The sequence below is a fragment of the Acinonyx jubatus genome, chromosome C1 (assembly GCF_027475565.1).
Source record: "Acinonyx jubatus isolate Ajub_Pintada_27869175 chromosome C1, VMU_Ajub_asm_v1.0, whole genome shotgun sequence".
NCBI classification, from domain to species: Eukaryota; Metazoa; Chordata; class Mammalia; order Carnivora; family Felidae; genus Acinonyx; species Acinonyx jubatus.
The window spans coordinates 161,411,175-161,438,125 of NC_069381.1; the positions used below are offsets into that span (position 1 = coordinate 161,411,175).

At 36.0% G+C, this 26,951-nt stretch overlaps 1 protein-coding gene across 3 annotated transcripts in view; it reads right to left on the bottom strand.

The window, feature by feature from the left end:
* Window positions 1–3,056: 3,056 nt before the first annotated feature.
* LNPK (lunapark, ER junction formation factor) overlaps window positions 3,057–26,951 on the bottom strand; it is an 80,533-nt gene continuing 56,638 nt past the window's right edge. For 2 of the 3 annotated variants that reach the window (XM_015086498.3, XM_015086490.3), the window contains exons 10-13: window positions 21,623–21,728; window positions 20,267–20,337; window positions 18,947–19,117; window positions 3,057–11,550 (exon numbers count right to left, since the gene is read on the bottom strand). In XM_015086498.3, the coding sequence (XP_014941984.1) occupies window positions 11,315–11,550; window positions 18,947–19,117; window positions 20,267–20,337; window positions 21,623–21,728 (584 nt within the window). In that variant the 3' untranslated portion in view covers window positions 3,057–11,314. Of the gene's footprint in view, window positions 11,551–17,301; window positions 17,385–18,946; window positions 19,118–20,266; window positions 20,338–21,622; window positions 21,729–26,951 lie in introns of all 3 variants that reach the window. The other variant, XM_015086505.3, reaches the window with a different exon arrangement.

Sequence of the window (26,951 nt, forward strand, 5' to 3'; positions counted from 1 at the left end):
CTGTTTGGTTTAAGAATACAACTGTGTACAGGGGCACGTGGGTGGCTCAGTTGGTTAAGCGTCTGACTTTGGCTCAGGTCATGATCTCACGGTTCATGGGTTTGAGCTCCGCATCCAGCTCTGTGCTGAAGCCGGGCTCTATGCTGACAGCCCGGAGCCTGAAGCCTGCTTCAGATTCTGTGTCCCCCCCTCTCTCTGACCCTTCCCATCGCACTCTGTGTGTGTGTGTGTGTGTGTGTGTGTGTGTGTGTGTGTCTCAAAAGTAAATAAACATTGAAAAAACACAACTGTGTACATATCAATCTGTAAAACATACAAGCTAAAAGGACTAAAGACTAAAAGGAAACCTAAGGAAGAAAACCAGTGGGTTACAACAATAGAATGTAGTAAAGAGCTTTTTAAATTTCTCTCTTACCATTGTGCTTTACATTTCTTATACTAAAAACCGAGAGAAAAAAATAAGCAGGCATCGGTGGAAAAAAAACAACAACCCTAACTTCATGACTGTATTGCATGAGGAGATTCGGGGGTGCAGGGACAATTAAAGAACAATCTAGGGGGTGGAACTATAATATTTATAATATCAAAATCCAGTAAGATACCTGTGATCCCTTATAATACCGCATCTCATTTTCAAAATTCAACTTTGCTAGCTTGGCAAATTTTAAGCAATTTGCATGTCTAAAAGAGACCATCGATAAAGCTATTAGCAGTTGGAAAGCATATAGATATAAGACCTATACACTGAACTAGAGTTCCATTTTTATATTAATTTTGCCACCAGCGTGGCATTGCTGCTTTGCACCTGGCATACAGCTTCTGGCCACAGGGATCATTTAAAGGATTCTTTAATGCCCAGAGAAAGGTACTTGAGATTCAATTGATTTTTTTACATCATTAATCCAAATATTACAGTAATGTTAATATCTTTGATGGCTGTTCCCCTAGAAGAGAGCTGCAGCATGCCTCCTCTATTGACTCATGGTCCAACTTTGAAAATGACATAAGGGCTATGTATTCTCTCCCTGGAAAGATGTGCATGCACATACACAAAATTGTGTAGGAAATTTCTGGAGGTCCTTGGACCCTGTTATCCACCTCTGAACCAGGAAAAAAAAAAGTATAGAGAAATAGTGAACTGGCTAATTGAGAAGTGTAGGTGGAGGCAGAAGAAGGGTAGGAAGTAGAGAAAGAGGGTTTCTGTTCTGGGCCACACTTGGCCTAGAATTTCCTATTCTCTACTTTTCACAGCAGCTCTGTGCACTACATATTATTTTTTGATAGCCACAGAAACTAAGGTTCAGAGAGGTTATGTAACATCTCCAAGGTCAGACTGCGGGCAAGTGGCAGAATCAAAATGTGAACCCGGTCTCCTGCCTTTTTTTAAGTCCAGCATACATTTCACTCAGCACTCACTAAGTCAGCTTGCTGCTTGCCCATCTTGGGACTTCTCAAGAGAGAACTGAGCTATTAGCCTAAACTCATCCGCTAGACTGGGAACTCCCTGAGAGCAGGGGCCATGCGTCATTCATTTTCCATCTCCTGCGCCTGGCACATAGAAGGCACTCATTAAAGGAGAAATGAATGTATAAATGATCACACTGGAGCAACAATCCCATAGAGAACGGCAGACACTCTCTACAGCTGTGTGTTGCTGCAACATAAAGGTCATCACTAAATACTCCTTTAGATGACCACTGGGAACATACTTTAATACATTTGAAAACACACGTGGTAAAACGCTTTTGTAAAGAAACAGCATTTAATCCTTTTGAAAAATAACCTACTCATAAAACACAAAATAGCTTTACAACAATCTGCCTAAAATCATCAGGTCAGCAATTAACATCCTCTGGTAGCGAACTACTGCATCATATAAAAACCAAACTCATGTGGAAAATAAGTGCATAAATTAGGACTATTTCTAAAGGTACTTAATTCTACAAAATTCATAATAAAAACTCCAATGCGTTTTGTTTTGCTTTTGCAATAATGGCTCTAAAGATGAAAACTAAAGCACCATTTCAATGTACTAAAGGTAATTGCAGCATTTACTGCTCATGTCATGTTGATGTATGACTATGTATCAAAGGTCATCCTTCTGTACTCATACATTATCAAATTTGAAAGCACAGTATTTGATTCTGACCAACCTTTAAACTGCCCACAATGCGTGTGAAAAATAGATGGAGTTCTACCTCGGGTTTTTTTTGTTGTTTTTTTTTTTTAAATGAACCCATGTTTCAGAAGCAGAAGGGTCAAGAAGCCAGTGGCAAGGTTAGATGTCAGCACTATGAATCCCACACTGTCTTAGCTTATCAATGAGGTCTAGTACAATGATCACAAGCTAAAATTGCTGTACTAATGAAGACAAAGGTCTAAAAAATTAGATGGTACAGGCCCTCTGACGGAGGGCAGTACCTTGTGGGCGATAATGCAGAAATAAGGACATAAATCACTCTTTAGAGACAATAAAACCTATAATGAACAAAGTGAATTGTTTACATGTCTATTGGAGGCACTGTTAAAAACAGAAGTAGCGACTGCCATACCTCTTGTTACTCATCTGGAACACAGCAGCCCTAAATTCAGCTTCTTTATTAAGACAAATCATCTGCTCCCCACTTCTCCTCTTCCAGCTCCTAATACATAGCACGACTATCCCAACAGACAGTTTAGTAGTTTTGTGCCATCCTACCCTGAAAGGAGTGCTGGATATTCACGCTTGTGTTGAACTATTGCTTACAACCATTTGCTGGGTGGATAAGTCACTCATACCCAAATCTACTAAAACCTGATGCTCTCCCCTTTGGTGGTTGGGGTGTGTGTGGAAGGGTAGGGAGAGGTGGAGAGCAGCAGGAAAGAGAAAATCCCCACACTTTAGTAATGATTGTGGTTGTCTTTCAATACATAAAATACTATTTAATTTCATCAAGCCCAACTACAGGAGATCGCCTACTGAAAAGAAGAAAGATCATACAAACCCAGAGTCCAGGTCTTCAAAAACTAAAAGAAAAAAAAAAAGTGCTGAAAAGAATCCACAACATCCACCCAAAACATGTTTCAAGCATATCAATTTTATTTCAGCCTGTACTCAGTTTATAAAACTCACAGCATCCTATTCTAAAACTTCGTGTATTATTTGGTTGTGTGAACAGTCATAATCAAGAATACAAGTTCATTCCAAACTTTGAGTCCTTTTGGTTCCTAGGAAAAGATATTTTTTAAAAAGCAAGCCACTATAATTTAATAAAATGCGTCAACTCTTGAAAGGTAGGCAAAGGCTTTAGAATTCTTGCTAGAGACAATAAGGCACAAATAGCCTATTTCATTTTTAGAAAAATAAATAACTTAGCCGACTATAATTCACAAAATATATCACATGAGTGCAAGTTGTAATTAATACTTGCCATGTGCAGTATACAATACCTTTTAATGTTTTTTTTTTTTTTTTGAGGCAAGCACTCAGCTTTAAGGTCTCAATTCCAATGACCTATATAATGAAAGAGGAAATATTCCTAAATTGTATTTTGTGAGTGTGTCTATCCAGACTCCACCAGATACGGTATCAAAAAAGCACCTACTTAATCCAGAAAGTTCCTAAATTAACATCAGTCATAACATTAAATGGGTCAGAAATGAGATAATAAAAATAAACAGAAAAACAAAAAAAAATACCCCATTTGAAGTTAAATATGAGAGCATAGGGTGGGGAACGTAGAGATCATCGAGAATGGGGGTTAAACCACGTTATTTTATATACAATTTAGAAACCTTGCCCAAACATTGGATTCACGTGAATTAGGGAACAGCTTCCACACTGTAATCCCACCAACTAGCACACTGGTTATCTCCAGTTCGGTTCATTCAGTTACTGAGCATCTATGTTGGGCACTAAGAATATAAAAACAAACAAACCCTCCCCACCCTCAGTGTGCTCACAGTTTCCATATCCTCAGATCTTGAGCTAGTGCTTCTCACTTTCTAGCCACAATTACTTTATTTATAGGGGTTTCAAAATAGAAGGAGCACACCAGCCACTGGGGCTGACCCGGTCAGGTCTCTCACTTATTTATATGAATCGACTCTCTAAACATACAGGGAGCAGGCACCACACCAGGTTTTAGTTTTGTTTTGTGTTGTGTTGTTTGAGGAGAGCGCGAGTGAGAAAACACAAATCGGGGGGACACAGCCTGTCCTCAGCGTTCACAATCAAATGAGGGAGGCAGACAGTATAACAAGAGGTCAGGAGACTGTAAGTTACATACGAATGTATAAGGTACAATGAGAACAAAAAGTAACTGCTTAGGAAAGCTGAGAAAGAGGTCACTCAGAACATTATAAACGGGGGACTAAAAGAAGTGAGAGCTTAACAAGAATAGCATCATGTAAGCTCAGTGCAGAGCATCTCTCAGAAGCACCAAACACTCATCTGTGGTCAGAGCATAAGGGAGAGCAGTGGGAGAGAAAGCTGGACTAGGGTATCCTCCCAGGCCGCCTAAGGAGTCAGCCGTATACAAAGAAATCTTAGAATAGGTTTTTAAACTTGTGTTTTAGAAAGCTCCTACGGCAATATGGATGGATGAATCAAAAACAAAAACAAAAACAAAAAAGACAAAGGAGACTATTGAAATTCACCTAAATTGTGAGGATCGAATTATCTGGCCCTCTCCCTACTCAATAATTCAAAGTTGAGATTTACAGAATTGCCCACACTATAAAATCTGCACGAAGACTACAGCAGTTATTTCCTACTCTGTGTGTGTGTGCACTTGCACGCACCTGGGTGTGCATACGACCCATTCAACAGCTAACTTACCGTGTCTTTTACATGCCAGCCACTAGGAATATATTGACAAGTAAAAACAGATATGGGCCTGCCTTCAAGGAGTTCACAGTCTGGCGTAGGAGACAATGTTATGAAGGAATTTCAAGGGGAGGGTGTGTGAGTAGAGAGACAAGTGTTCAGCTGAGAAGACTGTCCTGAAGAAGCAATACTTGAATCATCACAAAAATATGAGAAATCCAAAAGAACAGTAATCTATTCTTTCACCCAGCAAAAGAGAAGCCTCACAGAGAGCGACTAGGACAAGGACTTAAGGATCCTAGGTTCTGGGGCGCCTGGGTGGCTCAGGTCATGATCTCACCGCTCATGGGTTCGAGCCCTGTGTCCGGCTCTACACTGACAGTGGACGGCCTGCTTGGGATTCTTTCCCCGTCCTCTCTCCCTACCCGTCCTCCCCCTCATACTCTTTCTTTCAAAATAAACTTTTAAAAAAAGGGTTAAAAAAAAAAATCCTAGGTTCTGATTCCATTTACAACATCCATAAACTAAGAGGTCTTGGGGAATTAATTTAATTCCTGCTTGATAAGATTTCACCTCCTCACATGGTTGTAAGAGATGTATGTGAAAGTATCTAGCACCCAGGGCCTCACCAGAAGCAGGTATTCAAAAAATGTTAAGTCCCCACTTTCTTCACCCTTCAAAATCAGACTAAGATAAAAATATTTATTTTCACAAAAATAAATTATTTTCCCTAGTTTTCCTAAATCAAATGCCAGGGATCTGGTAAAAGTCTTTGGCAGCTGAAAATTTGGCCTGTTCCCATATAATCCTGGAATAAGAACTTAAAAAAACTAATTTATGAGGGAGATTTTTGAGAATACATTTTAATCTTCTCAGAGCTCTTCCAACTTCTACCATTTTTGCTGCCAAAGAAAAAAGGAAGGTATAAATATTAAAAAAAAAAAAAAAACCTAGAGAAAAATGAAGCAGAAAATCTAGGTTGTAAAAAACATCAAATAATATAGAATTATATAAGCAGATAGTGTTTTCTTCTCCTAAAGTCTACAAGTAGTATAAATTAAACCACATAGCAGGACCTCTGGACAAAGAATGGAAAATTAAGTGGAAGCTAAGTTTCACACAAAGGCAAACTAAAGGGCACTTGGGGGGGATACCTACTATCCAATAAATTCAACAATTTTTAAAAAAAAATTTTTAATGTTTATTTATTTTTGAGACAGAGAGAGACAGAGCGTGAACGGGGGAGGGTCAGAGAGAGGGAGACACAGAATCTGAAATAGGCTCCAGGCTCTGAGCTGTCAGCACAGAGCCCGACGCGGGGCTCGAACTCATGGACCGCGAGATCATGACCTGAGCCGAAGTCGGGCGCTTAACCGACTGAGCCACCCAGGCGCCCCAACAATTTTTAAAAAAACATTTTTAAATAGTATCAAAGTAGAAAATGTAGATTCACTTCTGAGGAGGAAAGAAATTAGGTTGAGACAAATTAATAGTTTATGGAGCAATAAAATTTAGTAAGGTTTTTATTCTTTTTAATTTTTACTCTTATGTTTGTATTCTAATAAGCGTACTTTGCTCTGTTTATAAGTTTTTCTAAATTCAGAGCCTGAATACATTTACTTATCAGGTAGGTGGAGTTGACAAATTTAGATCTCCAATAAGTTTGAAACAGGAGTGCTTGGGTAGCTCAATCGGTTGAGAGCTTGAGTGTCTGACTCTTGATTTTGGCTCAGGTCATGATCTCACAGTCGTGAGGCTGAGCCCTGTGTCAGGCTCCAAGCTCACCATGCTGAGCATGGAGCCTGCTTGGGATTCTCTCTGCCCCTCCCCCACTCACTCACACATACCCACGCACTCTCTCTCAAAATAAACAAACATAAAAAAAAAAAAACACTTCGAAAGAAGTCAAATGACAAACTAAGATTTAGCAGATCATCAATTCATGATCATCTTTATATATATTAATAGTTATTTTGGAGTCCATAAACTATATCTAAATCTCTACAATTTTTACAATGAATTGAAGTTATACCATAGAATAACTTACCACATTATTTTCTTCCGATTTTCTAAAGCAGCTCTGTTCTCCATGATTGTTTCAAAATAGCCAGTCACAATTCTGTAAATTACCCCCATTCTTTGACCCTTTGACTGATTTGCACACGATCTAACAGGTAGTATTATAATTTTGCAAAGTAATATTAGAAAAAAATAAGAAAACAGGTTACATTTTTAAAGTAATCTTAAACTCTAACACTATTATTGATTGGCAGTGTGAAATGGATGGTTCAGTATAAAGTATCCTGCATTAAGAGCTGAGATCTGAGTTCCAGCTTGGTTTAGATGCTAGCTACTCCTGTGACATTAAATCATTTAGCTTTTCTGACACACTCAGCATATAATACTTAAGGACAATCATTATATAATTAGAATATCTCTCCCTTTCTGTCTCACACACAAAAACACATATACACTCAAAGCTGTAAGTCTCCTGACTCAGTCGTGTTCTCCATAACATTGTGTATCTAATGAATAAAATGCAAAAGACAAATTTCAGCAATAAAAGGCATAGGTTAACAACTAGCAAAATTTCCAAATGTGGGTTCTATTAGTATTTTGATGGAATTTGGCAACTATTTATTGAGTGTCCCCATGTCTGTGTGAGTGGGGGGATATCCCAAGCACGGGAAGAGGAAGCTAGGGAATTATAAAAAAAACTTTGCATATGCAAACCACAGAAAACATTAGGACAGCTACATTAAAAGTGGGACGGGGAGGGGAGCGGGGAGACCGGAAAACAATGGCAATAGTTGTGTTCTAGAAGCAAAATTACACAGGCTCTGTTGGCCCAATCAGTAAGTTTGAACCTCATCCCAAGAACAAGGAGGAATCATAGAACAGTTTAAGCAATGGTAGCAGGATTCCTTTTCCAATTCTGAAAATTCATTCGGGCTATAGTGCACATCATAAATAGCAAGTGGGCAAGACTGAAGATAGAAACCAGTGAAGAGACAGTTTGGAGATAATGGAAGCCTGAATTAGAAGGCAGCACAACAGTAATTAAGAGCAAGACTTCTGAAGTAATCTGCCTACATTCAAATCCCAGATTTTTCCATTGCCCAAGTTGCTTACTCTCTCTACAGCTCAGGTTTCTCATCTATAATCCAGAAATAAAAATCCTCACAGGGTTATGCCAAAGAACAAATAAAATAAGATACATATAACAGTTAGCATGTTGCCTGGCACAGAGGAAGAATGCAAATGTTTTATTATCATTTATTGACGTAATGTTAATGGGATGGAAAAATGAGAAAATAACTCGAAGATGTGTTGGAGACAGAAACTGACAGTGAAGATATAAGAAAAAGGGGGAAAGGGTTGAATGGGCACTGTAGTTCAAACACATAATGTTTGAAAGTTTTGAAGGTCTGAAGGAGAAAATGGTGTTCATTTTTTGATATACTGATTGTAAGAGACATTAAGAAGGCAGGTGAATATATCTCTCTGAAGTGAAGCAAACAGATCAAGGCTGGAGATTTGAGAATCAGAGAGACAGGTGTTAATTAAATCCATGGGGTTGATGACATCCTCCAGGGACAGAATATGCAGAGTGAAAAAAATGTGGCACTAGGTAGAAGCTATGGAACACCAGTATTTAATGGGCGCACAGGGAAAGAGAAAGGACGCTGAGAGAAAGGGGCCAGAGTGTGAGAGGTCAAAAGCCAAAAGAAAAAAAGAAAGTGTTTCAAACCAAGGGGAATGCTCAGCAATGTCAATACTGTCAAACAGTGAAATAAGTTAAGGACTGAGAGTTTTCACTGGATTTAGCAACAAGTTATTCATTCACATAATACATATGTGTCAAGCACTGTGTTAGACCTGGAGATACAGCCGTGAGTAAGACAAAAAAAGAGCCTCGCACACACAGATTTTATGTTGCGAAGGCAGACTGTAAACCGGTAAACAAATAAAATACTGAAAGTGTCCAATAGTAGAGATTAAGTGATACGACAGAGAGCAACAGGCAGAGGCCAGCTTTAGACCAGGAATGTAAGAGCGTACCTCTCTGAGAAGAGACCATTTAAGCGGAGACCTAATGCAGGAACGGGCTTAGCGTGGTCACAGAATTGGAAGGGCCCGTGAAGCTGTAGCAAATGGTGGAAGAGGCATGGAGGGGTAGCAGCCAGACCACGTTTGTAGATCATGCTGAGGACACAGTGAGAAGAGTTTAGAAAATATCTGTTGAGCATTTCTTAGTAGGAAAGCTCACTCTAGCTAATGGCACTCAATAGTTTGTTTTTCCTAGCCTCAATAGTAGTTTCTTAAAGTAGTCTTAAGAATCAGAACATTTTACCACTCTCGCGAACCATTAACTACTTATTACAATATCAGAATAACCTTTTCTGTTTTCAAGCATACTATACAATCACTATACCATGGGTAAGCATGTTACCCATTGCATTAACTTTACTAATCCCCTTTTAACCTTCTTCCACATTTCTTGCAAAGTTATTTCTCATAATATTTCCTTGATTCTATCATTAAGTTATATTTCTCTGAAATACTCATTTTCAAGCAATGTATATCAGAATTTGAATGTTTTAAAACAAGACGACTCAACAAGATGTTACTAAAATATTTATGAGCCCATAACGTACAAAATCTGATGGATTCACTCCCCCACCCAAAAAAAAAAAATTACATTCAGAGATGATATTCCACAGCTCCAGGTTCCTATTTCCTTAATCTATGTGTTTCTATACATGTATAAGATAGAGAAAAGCTGATGCAGAGAATACTGGCTTGATTCTGAGCAGCTGAATTCTATGTTCACATTATTTTTTCATTTCCTTATTTGCAAGAGGAAGAATTTATAGCCCTTCATATTTCACAAGGATATCAATAATATAAAATGCTACCATCTGCTTATCTATGAATAATTGGCCTATTATACAAATTATTTCTCACCTTCCCTATACTCCAACAAGTAGGTATCATACTTCCCATTTTACAGTTGAAAAACCAGTCTCAGAGAGGTTGAGTTACTTGCCCAAGACTGCAGAGCTGAAATTTAAAGCGTTTTGTAATCTCAAAAACTCTGGTCCCTGTGCCATAATGCCTCAGACTATTAACAGATTGGGTTCATTAAAATACCTATCATATATAAGATATTAAATCATAAATATGAATTTTTTAATAACAAATATTATTTTATTAAATTTTTAATAAACTACGTACAATTTAGAAATATTTCCCATATGTACCATTCCTGTATATGCTTCCCTTTGGCATAACTTGATTTCAATTTTTTGAATAATGGAGAAGAAAGATAAAAGGAAAATAAGATAACCAACACATTGTATGCAAGGTATGAGAATTACCATTCTGGGTCTAATTTTTTGCCAGTTAATACATATATTAAACCCAATGAACTACTAGTAACTACCTATTCTCACAGTACTTCTTTGTCTCTCAAAATTAAAAATTACAAATGGCTTAAGGTTTTCCCGAATCAGGAAACTCTAATCTCTGATTAGAACGTCTACATGTCACTATTTCTCTGAGTTTGAAAGGCAATTGGTCTGAACAGAAGCATCAAAATTTGCTCTCAGGAGAGTCTATGGATTAATTTTATTGTGAGCTCCCCTTACTAAGATTTTTCAGATAGCCAAGTCATCTACCAAGACACTGTCTGAAGAAGTCTAGATATTTAACAAAAAGAAACTGCTGCCAGATCATCTTTATTTTCCTTAACAATACACACACAAGAGCACAAAATTCACTTATAATATCACCATTATTTTACAAGTATAAATAATGCTCAGAATTCAAGTACAGTCAAGTGCAGAGATATTTCCTATATGTTAATATGTAAACATAAGCTAATTATATACATCATGTGCCTTTGGCCCAGCTGCAAAATAAGAAACATCAAAAAGAAACACTGCACTTGACTGTTCAGTTGCATTCTTACTGAGAATTCGTACCAATGCCTATATAGTTATTTGTAACTTTCATACCACTTAATGTAAATGCCTAAATAGACATTTCCCCTCCTGGAAAATATCTCAAGAATTAAAATTTTATCCATTTTTGATAATGAATTATTTAAAATCTTAATTGGGTTTCATTCCTTAAAAACGAACACTATTAGAACTTACTCATAACCAAAGTTCTTCCTATGTCAAAATGGGTATTATTTACAGGTCACACATAGAGAAAACAAGAATGCTATGTTTACTTTTAGAATGGAAGAAAACATCTAAAAGCTGGCTAAACAGTGTGGGTCTTTGTACACTCCAAAGGATCTTCCTTTACTGATATCCCTTGCCTTTAATTTAATACCCAGTAGCTACAATTCTGACATATTGAAATAGCTAAGTAATCTGAATTCAAATGATATCAAGCACATCCTTAGAGGGGAAAAAAAGAAAGCAGCACCTAAAAAGCAATAACTGACATCAACAAGTCTACAAATGTCCAGTGGAAGGCACGTGGAAGCATTTACTACACTGCCATCAAAGATTCTCCACTGAGTTCAGGATTCGGAATAGAATCCACTCTGGGAACTGTTGATTTGGCTTCATTCACCGAGGTCTCCTCATTCTCGGTCTCTTGTCTCTCCTCCGGGTCCTCTGTGCCAGAAATTTTTTCAATCCCTTGGTTTGTCTGCTCTGTATCTGATATTTTCTCATCTGTCTGCTCTGTACTGTTATCAAGAACATCTTGTTCTTCTAAAGATTCTGAAAAGATAAAGAGTCAAGATTTTAGGCATATCCAAGTGTTAAAACTGCTAAATAAGATAAACAAAAGATAAGCACACACATACATGAACTAAGAAACAGAAGAATGGTCCAACATTATCCTTAAAATCTTTTAAAATATGTACTTAACTCCTTGTAGCATACCCATATATGAGTTGGTATGAATGAAGGATGAAAAAAAACAATTTGGGGAAAACAAATGCATAAACACACTTTTACCCAAAGCCCTATATTTTCCTAAAATTTAGCAACTTTCACAATATTCAGGAAATTTCCTAAAGATGTATTTGAAAGTTAAATGTCCAAATAAAGCAAACTAAGTTCCAACAGATTTATGTGCCATAAGAAAACAGTACAGCAAATGAGGCCAATGTATTAACTCCCAGATCATGTTTCCTGAAAGAACTATGTCCCTGGCACCCAGGCAACCCTGTAAACAATAAATGTGTGTGTGTGTGTGTGTGTGTGTGTGTGTGTGTGTAGGCTGTGCTATTCCCCACACTGATTTGCATCTCTATTATCCAAAGACTGGGGTGATCTGGATCTACCTTCTCCCATGAAAAGTCTCCCTTCAACCCTCTGCAAGACAAGTTCTCAGGATTTAAACCTCTGGGTCAGAATATGCTATATACCTAGAATACTAAGAGAAGGGAAGGGTCTTTGGCCCCTGTCGCCATAGTAGAAGCTAAGGGAGGGTCTTGGTTCCTACCTGAAAATTTACTCCCTTTAAACTCTCTTTTGAGTTTCATTAAACTCAAATCCCTAATAATAATTATTATTATTTTATTCAATAAAGTCCCTTTAATTCTTTAAAGTTTAAAAAATTAAATGCCAGTGGGGAGGGGAAGATGTCAGAAGCAGAAAGCTTTGGGCCTCTTATTTTCCAAGTCAAAAATAAAAATCTAGCTTTTGTTTTTGTAATAGATAGTAACAAATATCCTTGCTAGGAGAAATATCGTTAAATCACATCAGCTAAACAAATAAGCAGATTTTATTATGCTCATACAAGATCCCTAACGATACACTACAAATGTTATTAATTCAAAAAATCGGAGGAAAAACCAGTTTACGTTAGTAAAAAGTTCAAGTTTAGTTCCTTTACAGTACAGGTCAGAGTCTTGCTAAATAAATAAAATTAGTTAATAGTTTTGCAAAGAAATTATGTGCTGTATGCACACAGAAATGTGGAGATCTTACAAAGTCGTGGTTTACCATTATCAGTTTTAATAAATACAAATTATCTATATTTCACATATATAGTAATTATGTAATTACATATATAGTAATTCACATAAAGTAATTATGTCTTTAAACATATCTTGGACTATAGTTTACAGAATTAGTTATAACCTCCTTCCCTCTTTCATATATAGAATGAAAGGCCAAAATTCCACAGTTGGGAACATCCAAGTTAATGAGGTTTTACTGTATGAAAATTCACATGATCCCCAAAAGTAGTGAGTAATGTTCACAAATCCTATTTATGTCAAATGTCACAAAAATGCTATTCTCATCTTAAAAGGAACTGAAAATGGCATTGCTGTACCACTTGGAATCTTCCAAAACTCAAGGTAGAAAGGCAGTAGATTGTTTGAGTTTTGTTATATGAATGTTCCAGTGCATAAAGGAAAAGCAGAAAGTACATATGAAACTCTCTAAACATGTACAGAGCATTTCTGCCACAAGGGCAAGCAAGTTCTTCAGTGGAAAACTTCAGGAGTTGCCAACCATTTGTAATTCTACCCTCTCAGAATTTATCCAGGGTAGAATTCTAAGAGTCACGGTTTTCCACAACTCTCTGGCCATTGAGAGTTCTTACTTGCCAAGAACTTTACCATTTGTTATATTTTAGAAAGCCTTCTGGAAAAAAAACCACAAAACAAAACAATAAAGCCACACAAAATGAAAAGAAAAAGCTCATAATCCGGGACTCACCAATAAATGTGTTTAAGTGAATAGAGGCCCATGTAATTTGTCACATTGTCTGACCAACTGCCTCAGTACTGAACTTAAACAGAAGTACTCAAGTTGATTGTTTATCATCTTAAAGCTTTGTCATGTAACTATTTTCAGAAGCAGACACATCATTGGTCAAATCCAATTTAATTTAAAAATTCTGGGGTCTTAAAGCAGATAACACAAAAAGAAGTACTACAATACTTAAATTTGTAAATGTCTATTAAGATAAATTCTAAGAAATACCATGGACTATCATAATTAGAAAATGACATCGGGGCGCCTGGGTGGCTCAGTCAGTTAAGCAACCGACTTCAGCTCAGGTGATGATCTCGCAGTTTGTGAGTTCAAGCCCCGTGTCGGGCTCTGTGCTGACAACTCAGAGCCTGGAGCCTACTTCAGATTCTGTGTCTCCCACTCTCTCTACCCCTCCCCTGCTCACGCTCTGTGTCTCTCTGTCTCTCAAAAATAAACAAATATTAAAGAAAAAAATTTTTTAATTAAAAAAAAAGAAAATGACATCATACACAAAGTTTGCTTGTCAATACTGTATCATATTGCAAAGAATACACAGAATACTAAAAATTGGTGAAATTATGGGTAGGGCTTGAAAATAATCAAAAAGCTATTAATGACTACTTCTCCTCTCCCAGGTTAATTTGCGGAAAAGTCATTTTAAGACTAGTAATACTACAGAAAAACCAGTATGTGTCATGATGCCTATATTGCAGACATAAGTCTAAATGACATAAATATTCGATTTTTAGGTGCCAATGCCATTTTGTGAAAAGTCATCCAAATAAGATTTAAGTGAATTAGGTGTACAAGATTAACAGAGAATTACGTGTTTAATAACTAAACCACAGGGCTTTATAATAAGATCATTAAATGTATTCTAAATTTACTTTATTTCTATGGGAGAATATCATTTGCCTATTCTAATAAAAACAGCAAATTTTTTCTGCAAAGTTGTAGTTTAAAACAGCTTGGTGGTAAAAAATACATTACAAAAGATGTCAACATCTGGGCAGAAAATACTAAAACAGAAACCAGCCTTTGTGTTTACACTAATTAAACAGGCCTCTTCTCCCCTGTGCAAAACCAATTTAACACCAAAATTAAAACAAAGTTACCTGAATGACCTATGTAAGAAAATTTTAAAAATCAGTTTTGGCAAGCATAATGTTAAGAAACCAACATATCACAATCATAAAACAAAAATGACCCATGGAATTTGTTCCTTCCCCCATTCCTACCCCCTGCCCCACTCTCACCTCAGTATCTTTGAGAGAGAAGCCTTCTCTACCAAATTGTAACAATTGGCTTCCGGTTGGTTTGGGCAAAGCCTCAACTCAGCTAGATAACTCAAACTCATAAAACTGAGTATAACTGTATAACAAATACCACTGCCTCATCTATAAACCATGCACATGCAAAAACATGTAAGAACATCACCTTACTTTTAGGTTTTTATTCTAGCTCTTGAAAGAATAATTTTCTAAGAAAACTAAAGAATAGTCTAGCAAAACAAATTCATGTATTTCCTTTAGAAATATATAATTTCCACAGGGGAAAAAAACCCACGATTCTATTTAGTTTATGCCTTTGAAAACCCTTCATATTTTAGTGGATTCATTTAGATTCTTACTTTTTATTCCTTTTACAATAACAAAAATTTGTCTTGCTAATGCATCAAACTTTTGCCTTGCCCACACATCAGTACCCACTATATGTGTAAAACTTACCCAAAGGAGAATTTGTTCAAATAGAATGAACAGTTTGTCTTTGAACTAACTCATAGGTTTTAAGCAAAGCAGTTTTTACAAGATTTTTCTGCCTTGAGGAAAATGGTCAACTTATATTAAGGAACAAAGACATGAATCTCATCTCATCTCAAAACTTAACCCAATAGTTCAATGAATAAAATTCAATTAAATAAAAACCACCTATGAGAAAATAACTCATAATGAGCAATAGAATATTGTTTAACAATAGTACTGTTATTTAGCATTGGTAAAAAAAAAAAATCCATTAGATGAGTAAGAAATGTCATTATTAGGCAACAATGTAAAACTATTAGGTGAAAGCGTTTTAGAAAAGAGAATCAGAAGGGCATAAGATCTCTGTGTCTAAAACAAACATGCAAAAACATCCTATAGGCAAATATACACCTTGAGGAAGTTGTACATAATTAAATATCAACAAAGGTACAAACTTTTTGGATCTGATAAATACACAGAATTCAACAAAGTTTACATTATCAAATAGTTCAATTTCCTAGAGCCTCACAACAAACAACACTAAAAATAGAATTTTCTCTAGTTTAACATACCTAACAGTAACAGTATATTGCTTAAAAGAAAAAAGCAGAAATCAATTACCAAAATAAATTTCACCTTAAATGAATTTTACTATTTTTGATAATATTGATTAAAGGCCATGAGTTTTATTATTAGCAACTTATTTCCAATTAAGTAAAAGCTATTTTTTATTAAAATAATTACATATGAGCTAGACAAATACAACTGAGCAATTAGAACAACATTAACATTTTTCAAACATGCTAACCTAAAATCACTGTACTGGTACACTAACAATACAGAAATCTCTTTTTCTAATTATTATCATAGTTAACAAAAAAGAATGCTACATATCAAGTATTCTGGAAAGCACATTTTAACAAAGCAAAACTGATAAACCACTTTAATGAGGATTAGCGGAGATTCAGGTATTATTGCACCACTCATTTAGCCATAAAAGAAACCCAGTAACCTAAAAGTACTTCATTACTTTGGCATACCACATCTAGTATGCTCCTAGATAAAAAGAAAATCCATCGTCCTAATTTCTTGTGTTTCTTCAATATTCTATTACCAAAGCATCTGGACCCACAATTCTAGAAAAAAAATTCCAGGAATCCAAATGAGTAATTAACGGGAGAAATTTCTTCCAGGTCTCCTTCTTTGATGAAAACTTTCCAACATTTCATATGTTGTTCTAAAGAGTGATCCAAAAATTTTTCAAAAACCTTGTGTCTCATCCTAAATGCAAAATCTTCCAGTAGCAGAATCAAGACAAAACTTAATTTCAAAGTCTTATATCATAGATTGAAAAAAAAAAAAAAAGGCTGCTTCTAATGATTCAAGATTATTCATATAAATGGTTATAGAATATTTGTTGAAAGAAAAATCCAGATGGAAAAAAGTTACCTTTTAGTTCCATCTGTGAATTCAATCACCTAATCTCTGCAGTTTCTATAATTACTAAGGAGCTACTTCACTACTTTTAAAAAATACGAAAATAAAAGCAGGAAAGATTTTTTTTTTCTTTTGGACCTCAAGTTTTTACATCAAGAATGTGGAAATCAGACATATAAGCCCTCCATTATACTGGCTCTTGGCACCAAAAGTAGACGATTGAGATGATATGGCCTTACTGTTCAATTTAGACTTAAGGGTATGCCGCCAGCATTCACAACAAATGCAGCTTCATCTTTCATCAGAATACTTCCTAGTCGTCTACTAAAGAACTGCAGCTTGGAAATGATAACTGTGTATCACAGTGCTGAGACAGAATCTTGGAGAAAAGTTTCAATCTTCTGGAAAGCCAAAGAAGTAAAAAATTCTCATAGCCATTTCAATGAATCCAAAGAGAAGTATGAAAAAGTTACTCCTCCAAAGATCATCTCAACCAAATGGAATTGTTGCTTCAGTTTCCAGCACTACACAGCTGTCAGACCTTGCCTCAAGTTTTGTCTTCACCTATAAACATTACCTTATTAGGGCTGAGTCTGAGCCAGTTAGACTTCGTTCTGGAGATTTCAGATAGAAAATGAGACATCTGGGGTATTGCTCCTCCTAGATTTGATGAGAAGGAAAGGTATAGCTGGGTGTTGTTTGCTAACTATCCATCTCAACCCTGGGAGAAGATATAAAGCATGGGACTCATCAAGATTTTTATTTTGTTGGCTGTTTTTCCTTTTGTTTCTTTGTGTGTGTGTGTGTGTCCCAACTATTGGCTTTCAAATATTCACTTTAGCTTTCATAAGCAAGGTTACTTATTTATGGAAAGGACTTCAAATTTTCCTCTAGGCATCTTCAGTATGAAATTCCTTAGTTTTCAGTTCCAAGAGGCTGCAATAGCAAGGCAGGTGATTTGCATGCAATAATCCGCTTCAGAGCATGACTTAAGCAAAAGAAAAAATGTGATATGTTTGGAGTTGATACTGCAGACTTGGAGAAAGTGAATGTATTGATTCAGTGTTGAAAGTATACACACTTCTTGTCATGGCTATCTGTGTTCAAATTCATTCTGATGCATGTTAGTAAGCCAAAAGCCAAGTCCAAATCAACACACGTATTTTAGGTTCACTCTTCAAAGTTAAAAAAAAAAAAAAAAAGATACTCAAATTTTTATATTAACCTTCTGATATCTGAAAATTCACTGCTTTATTGTTCTCAGTTAAAGCAGTTTTTTCACTACTCAGTGTTTGTATAAAGAAGAAATCAAATATCTATAAATGAGAATTCCTAGAAATTAAAAGGATGAATACAGACTGCTAAATACACTATGTGAACTAAACTTCTAATATGGATTTTTTTCTACATCAGGCATAGCACCAAAATATCATGGCCTGTGCCATAATTTTAGCATCTCCATGACTAGGAGCTGCTTAACAAATAGCTCCCCACCTAATATTAACAAGAAACAGTTGGCAATTAATAGTCAGATCTTCCACCTCATCTTTTCCATTTGCTTATGAAACTTCCACAAGAAGTCCTAAAACAGAATTAAAGATGAATCTTAAAAACCAATGAATTCTGATAAATTCTGTTTCTCTTTTGCAAAAGGTTGTTTTACATCAAAGGCATACAGCAGCAATGTTAAATCTTGTGCACCTCAATAAATTGTTTCAAAGAAACACCAGTCCTATCAACATACTTATCCAAAGAATGCCAAGGACGACTTTCCAGTTCCAAAGTTTCTTGCTTCTGGTAACCTTACCAATTCCAATGGTAGGCACAAATCTATTTTATCAATGTTAACTACAAATTATAGCAGAATTTTACCCTTACAAGTAGTTGCATAATTCTTATAACATGCTTCACTTAAATAAATTGAAAAAATGATTCCATGAAAGTATCACTAGTCAAATCTCCCAACAGTTCCTAGATGTCACTCCATAAACAATGTTTACCCAGCTGTGGGTGGATGCTGCTTAACACAGGGTAACCTACATTTTAAAACTGAAACACATCATACCAATCACACAGGAGGGCTGAGTATCAGAGCAATAGCTGATATATGCATGCTGCAAAATCTGATAAATTAATCCATTCTTATCTAAAAGCATTATGCTTTTAATGTTAAATAGCAAACATTATTAAAAGATAAAACTTTTTAATTAACATATTCATACCTTCACTGGTCTGGTTCTCTGACGAAATCACACTTCCTGAGGGCAAGGGACCAACTGAACTTGAGCTTTCCACTGCCTGCCTCTTCTCAAAACTAAACTCTGGAAGTCTTGGAGCCTGAGGTCTAGTTTTTCTTGCAGGATTCAAGAAAAAACAGTAGGCACATCGAAAAGCTGCAGAGAATTTTTTAAAAAAATAAACAAAACCACAAACCAAAAAAAAAAAAAAAATTCAAGGACTAATCAGATCATTCTCAAGATTACTTTTGCAAATAGTCAAAGAACCCTTCAAAAGTTATTTATCCCTTGTGAAACTACATCTAGTTTTAATAATAATGCCAGGTGCTCTAACAAAAGCTAATTTTAAAGCATAATTTCTAATTATTATTAGAATTAGAATATTAATTTTAAAACAGAAAAGTCAGAGAAAGACAGATATATGTTTTCAGTCATATGAGGAATTTGAGAAACTTAACAGAAGACCATGGGAGAAGGGAAGGAGAAAAAAGTAGTTTCAACCAGAGAGGGAGGCAAATCATAAGAGACTCTTAAATACAGAGAACAAACTGAGGGTGGATGGAGGGGGTTGAGGAATACGTAATGGGCACTGAAAAGAACACTTGTCGGGATGAGCACTGAGTGTTGTATGTAAGCAATGAGTCATGGGAATCTACTCCCGAAGCCAAGAGCACACTATGTACACTGTATGTTAGCTAACTTGACAATAAATTGTATTTTAAAAAATAATAAATAAATAATAAGTAAATAAATAAATCAGAAAAGATGGTAAGTTACACAGCAGGTTATCTAATAGCAAAACAATATTAATAATGATCCAAATGTATTACAGAAATTACATTTCTAGTCACTATAATCATTAGGGATTTTAAAATCCAGAACATTGCTCACGTGCCCAAGAAACTATAGTATGTCATATTTAAGAAACATAAGTAATTTAGCACAATAATTTTTAATAGTGGCTGCACATGAGAATCCTCTGAGGAGCTTAAAAAAAAAAGCCTGGACCCACCCCAAATCAATTAAAACAGACTCTTAGTTGGTGGGTCTTGGGCATGGTATTTTTAAAAGCTCTTCAGGTGATTCTGATGCACAATGAAGTTTGAAAAGACCTAGAAGTTGTACGCTATATGAGGAAAAAAACTGCATTGTTGTTCCTGCTTTGCTCTGTGTTCTAAAATAAGGACGATATGCCTGAACAATACAAACAGAGCACCTAAAACAAAGTGACATTACATGGGACTTGGCATAGGATGAAATATTTAAGAGTAAAATATTTTAATCTAAACGCCCAATAATTCTTACCAATGTATTCAAATTCTTCTTTCAAAGCCATTCCATTATGAGAAAAACACTGCTGACATATAAGGGCATACCTACACCAAAAGGAAAAATGAACAGATCAGTTACAAATGCAGACAAAGCCCATGAAAATAGCCATCACAGCTAACTAATATTTTACACAGCTAAATATGCCATAACAGACTAAATGTTACTTAGTAAACAATAAACAATACCCTTTAACCATAACAGCCAAAATTTCAACCTTTCTAAAATATAATTTATACACAAAACGAAAAACAAACTAAGCAACAGTCAAATGAATATATCCTTACTAAGGTAACAAACATATTCAATAACAGAACACTTAAATTTCAGTACTTCCTAACATATATTTCTGAGGCTAACAGACCCAAAATCCATGGTCAGATTAGATTGGAAAAGATGGAACCCCTTAGTGATTCACAATGAATGTTATTAAAACTTCTGAAAAATAAATAAAATAAAATAAAATAAAATAAAATAAAATAAAATAAAATAAAATAAAATAAAACTTCTGAGAAGTCTGTAGTAAAGAAATGAATTTGTTTAGTCCAGTCCAAAGGTTAACTTCCAAACATCACGATTGCTGTGTCTATCCTAGTTATACATCTTCCTCATTTCCTATTTATACATTCTCTGTTCTCTGTGTATGCACGTAACACTTGGCCCGACCAAACAACAACTTGTCTGTTTTGAATAATATACAATTATTACATTAACATTAAATTCTAGTCCTTTTATTGAAATAATATTAACCAATAACCTTGTCAAATATTCTAGTCTACTATCCTAAAGCATTTTTTAAAAGTCTATATTATGACAGTTGCTCTGCTCACATCACCCCTATCTTCCTAGACTTATTGTAAAAATCAAATAAGATAATAATTGGAAAACTATTTTGAAAACCATAGTGTCAAACATATCTAAATTGTCCTCGTTGCCATTAAAATCATTACCATCACCGACTCCCATACTGACATCTATAAAACCCCATTTCTTACAAACTACCAAGTTTTCACTATTTGTGTGCTCTTCAAGTTTAAAAGTTTCAAACAAATGATTTAATTTCTCTAAAAATAATCTTATAGTAGGGTCACAACAGTTTTTGTTCTCTCTATATATTTTTTTGCATTTTATCAAAACTCTTACTGAAAAACAACTGAGTATGTTCTCTTTTACAGGGGCATAAAATATTCTATTATGTTCTAAAATCAGGAAACAGGAGTCACAAAACCATAGAATGTCTAGTGTGCATGCACGCACACACACACACACACACACCCTTTTGACCAATAAACTTCTTCATTTTCATTTACCTACCACCCTAACAAACATTACCTGTTCTGTGGACCATCACCAACTAAATATTCAACAATTCTATCCAGAGCACCTCGCTCTCGGGGGAGAATGGGTCTTGCTAAAGGTGGACCTGGAGGATGAAGACCTAGTAAAGGAACAATAAAATTTATTTATATAGTTATTTTTACATGATACATATTTAAATATTACTCATATATTTATTTATATGTATAAAATACATTTAAATTTTAATTAACTTACCAAGTACTATCCATGCTTGTCAGAACTTTTGAAAGATTTTAACAAAAATAATAGCAATTCTTATAAATCTCTTCAGAGCATTCAGGTTTTCATTAAAAATATATACTACAAAATATGTTAAATTATGTTCTATATCAAAACCATCAACATAATCTATTAAGAAATGAAGCTACATTGGTCTCTGTACAAACTAATTTTTAAAATGCCCAGATTCTTAAAATCTTATGTAATAACAAATTAGGAGACTTCCATTTGGGGCAATAATAGAGTAAAACAGGGGTCAGATTTACCTTCCACCTAAAACAACTAAAATACTATGCAAAATATATTATGAAACAGTTGTAAGGACTTTAAAAATCAGGCAAGGTAGGATAAAGATTCCTGAGAGACCAAAAGCAAGTAAGATGAACCTACAATTGCCCCAGCTTGTTGCCTGGAGAAAATCTCTAGGCAACAGCTCAAGGAGGGTAAATCCAGCTGAAATGTATCAGTCTCCCTAAGTTTGAGAAGATAAAGCTGGAACGCTAGGAAGACCAAGGCAGCTTGGGTTTACAGGAAGAGTACTAGAGAGAAGAAAATGCACAGAGCAAGAACACCAAAGATCTACAGAGGATCCCCGAGACTATTCAACAGAGTACTGATTGGTACATGTGTATGATGAAACTGAGGACAGAGAAAGAATTGCCCCCAAATATTAAAGGTAATAGTGTTCACATGGGCCCAAAGTATAGCACGTTCTCACCAACCAGAGTGGAAACCTTCATAACTCACAGGTCACTGGGTAAGCATTCAGAGGACCTTTGTATAGAGACATAAAGACATCCAGTGTTCAATAACATAAAAGTTACAATGCCTGATATCAGATTAAAAATTATTAGACATGATGGGGCACCTGGGTGACTCAGTGGGTTAAGCGTCTGACTTAGGCACAGGTCATGATCTCATGGTTTGTGAGTTCAGCCCTATGGCGGGCTCTGTGCTGACAACTCAGAGACTGAGGCCTGCTCCGGATTCTGTTTCTCCCTCTCCCCCACTCATGCGCTGTCTCTCTCAAAAACTAAGCATTAACCAAGAACTATAAAATACCTAGGAATAAACCTAACCAAAGATGTAAAAGATCTGTATGCTGAAAACTATAGTGAGCTTATGAAGGAAATTGAAGAAGACACAAAGAAATGGAAAAACATTCCATGCCCATGGATTAAAAGAATAAATATTGTTAAAATGTCAATACTACCCAAAGCAATCTACACATTCAATGCAATCCCAATCAAAATTGCGCCGGCATTCTTCTTGAAGTTAGAACAAACAATCCTAAAATTTGTATGGAACCACAAAAGACTCCAAATAGCCAAAGTAATACTGAAGAAGAAAACCACGCAGGAGGCATCACAATCCCTGACTTTAGCCTCTACTACAAAGCTGTAATCATCAAGACAGCATGGTATTGGCACAAAAACAGACACATAGACCAATGAATAGAACAGAGAACCCAGAATTGGACCCACAAATGTATGGCCAACTAATCTTTGACAAAGCAGGAAAGAGTATCCAGTGGTAAAAAAGATAGTCTCTTTAGCAAATGGTGCTGGGAGAACTGGACAGCAACATGCAGAAGAATGAAAACTAGACCACTTTCTTACACCATACACAAAAATAAACTTAAAATGGATGAAAGACCTGAATGTGAGACAGAAAACCATCAAAACCCTAGAGGAGAAAACAGGAAAAAACCTCTTTGACCTCAGCCAGAGCAATTTCTTACTCAACACATCTCCAAAGGCAAGGGAATTCAAAGCAAAAATGAACTATTGGGACCTCATCAAGATAAAAAGCTTCTGCACCGCAAAGGAAACAATCAACAAAACTAAAAGGCAACCAACGAAATGGGAAAAGATATTTGCAAATGACGTATCGGACAAAGGGCTAGTATCCAAAATCTATAAAGAACTCACCAAACTCCACACCTGAAAAACAAATAATCCAGTGAAGAAATGGGCAAAAGACATGAATAGACACTTTTCCAAAGAAGACATCCAGATAGCCAATAGACACATGAAAAGATGCTCAACGTCACTCATCATCAGGGAAATACAGATCAAAGCCACACTGAGATACCACCTCGCACCAGTCAGAGTGGCTAAAATGAACATATCAGGAGACTATAGATGCTGGCCAGGATGTGGAGAAACAGGAACCCTCTTGCACTGGTGGTGGGAATGCAAACTGGTGCAGCTTCTCCGGAAAAGGTGGAGGCTCCTCAAAAAATTAAAAATAGAACTACCCTATGACCCAGCAATAGCATTGCTAGGATTACCCAAGGGATACAGGAGTGCTGATGCACAGGGGCACTTGTACCCCAATGTTTACAGCAGCACTTTCAACAATAGCCAAATTATGGAAAGAGCCTAAAAGTCCATCAACTGATGAATGGATAAAGATATGGTTTATATATACAATGGAATACTACTTGACAATGAGAAAGAATGAAATCCTGCCATCTGTGGCAACGTGGATGGAACTGAAAGGTATCATGCTAAGTGAAATAAGTCAGTCAGAGAAAGACAGATAGCATATGTTTTCACTCACATGTGGATCTTGAGAAACTTAACAGAAGACCATGGGGGAAGGGAAAGGGGGAAAAAAACAGTTACAGAGAGGGAGGGAGGCAAACCATAAGAGACGCTTAAATACAGAGAACAAACTGAGGGTTGATGGGGGAGAGGGAAAAATGGGGGATGGGCATTGACCCATAAATTTAATTAAGTTAAAAAAAAGCATTAAAAAATTATTAGACATGCAAATAAGCAGGAAAATACAACCCATAATGAGAAAAATAACCAAAAATGACCTAGAAATGACAGTTTATAGAATTAGTAGACAAATACACATTATTTTAAAGCTTTGTATTTTGTTGGTTTTTTTTACATGTATTTATTTTTCAGAGACAGACAGAGCATGAGCGGGGGAAGGGCAGAGACAGAGAGGGAGACACAGAGTTCGAAGCAGGGTCCTGACCCTGAGCTGTCAGCACAGAGCCCGGCACAGGGCTCCGTGAGATCATGACCTGAGCTGAAGTTGGACGCTTAACTGACTGAGCCACTCAGGCGCCTCAGTAGACAAATATATGGTTATTATGACTCTATTCTATATGCTTGGGAATCTACAGGAAAGATTCAATGTGTTAGTAAAGAAATGGAAAAATTTAAAAGACCTAAACTGAACTTCTACAGATGAAAACTATAATGTCTAGGATGAAAAATCTGCTGATGGGATAAATAGCACTTTGGACATTACAGGGAAAAGAAAAAGTAAATTTGAAGACATAGCAATAGAAACCATACAAAATGAAACACAAAGAAAAGCCTATAAATTTTTTTAAATAAATCATCAGCAAGCTGCGTAATATGCATATAATTGGAGTCCATAAGGACAGAGAAAACAGTACTGCAAAAAAAAAAAAAAAAATTTCCAAATTTGATGAAAGCTATAAACCCACAAATCCAAGAATATTAACAAACCCTAAGCACAAGAAATAATTTTGCACCAAGGCACAGATCATCAAATTGCTTAAGACCAGTAATAAGGAGAAAACCTTTGGGGTGCCTGGGTGGCGCAGTTGGTTAAGCGTCCGACTTCAACCAGGTCACGATCTCGCGGTCCGTGAGTTCGAGCCCCACGTCAGGCTCTGGGCTGATGGCTCAGAGCCTGGAGCCTGTTTCCAGTTCTGTGTCTCCCTCTCTCTCTGCCCCTCCCCCGTTCATGCTCTGTCTCTCTCTGTCCCCAAAAGAATAAACGTTGAAAAAAAAAATTTTTTTTTTAAAAAATGAGAAAATCTTAAACACTGTCATAAAAAGGTGCATTACATACAGAGAAACAGAGATAAGAATGACAGATTTCTCATCAGAAAATAAGCAAACCAAAAGATAGTAAAACAATATTTTTAAACAAAAACTATCAATTAGGATTCCGTATTAGCAAAAACATCTTTTAAAAACGAAGGCAAAATTAAAACTTTTTCAAACATACAAAACTGAAAGAATTCATCATTTGCAGAACTGCACTGTAAACATGTTAAAAGAAGTCCTCAGGCAGAAGGAAAATGACGTCAGACAGAAAGTGGGATCTATACAAAGGAAAGAAAAATAACTAAAATGGTTACCATGCGGGTAAATATACAAAACTTTCATTATTTAAATCCCTTTAAAATATAATTGATAGCTTAAAGGAAAAATAACTTTTTGTGTGTGTGGTTTACAACATATCTAGAAGTAAAATGTATGGCAATAATAGCACAAAGTCCAGGAAAGGAGAAACCTAAGTATACTGTTGTTAGAATCTCAAATTACTTGTGAACTGGTATTATATCACTTGAAGGTGAACTGTAAGTTAAAGTATATACATATAAGATATATGTAAACCCCAAAACACCCACTAAAATAATGTGAAAAAGGGGTGCCTGGGTGGCTCAGTCGGTTAAGCGTCCGACTTCGGCTCAGGTCATGATCTCACAGTTTGTGAGTTCAAGCCCGCGTCGGGCTCTGTGCTGGCAGCTCAGAACCTGGGGCCTGCTTCAGATTCTGTGTCTCCCTCTCTCTCTGCCCCTCCCCTGCTCACACTCTGTCTCTCTCTCCTTCAAAAATAAATAAAGATTGGAGTGCCTGGGTGGCTCAGTCGGTTGAGTGTCCGACTTTGGCTCAGGATCTCACAGTTCAGTTCGTAAGTTCGAGCCCCGCGTCGGGTTCTGTGCTGACAGCTCAGAGCCTGGAACATGCTTCAGATTCTGTGTCTCCCTCTCTCTCTGCCCCTAACCCACTCTCATTCTGTCTCTGTCTCTCTCAAAAATAAATAAACATTTAAAAAAATTTTTTAAATAAAATACAAAGACACAAATAGTTTAAAAATAAATAACAGAAACAATATATATAAATTTCCTAACAGTAATCAAAAGAAATCTGGAGTAGCTGTATTAATATCATTATCAGGGATAAAAAAGGGTAATTTATAATGACAAAGGAGTCAATTTATCAAGAGAACACAATAATCCTAAACATACATATGCATCATAATGCGCTTCAAAACACATGAAGCAAAAACTAACAGAAGT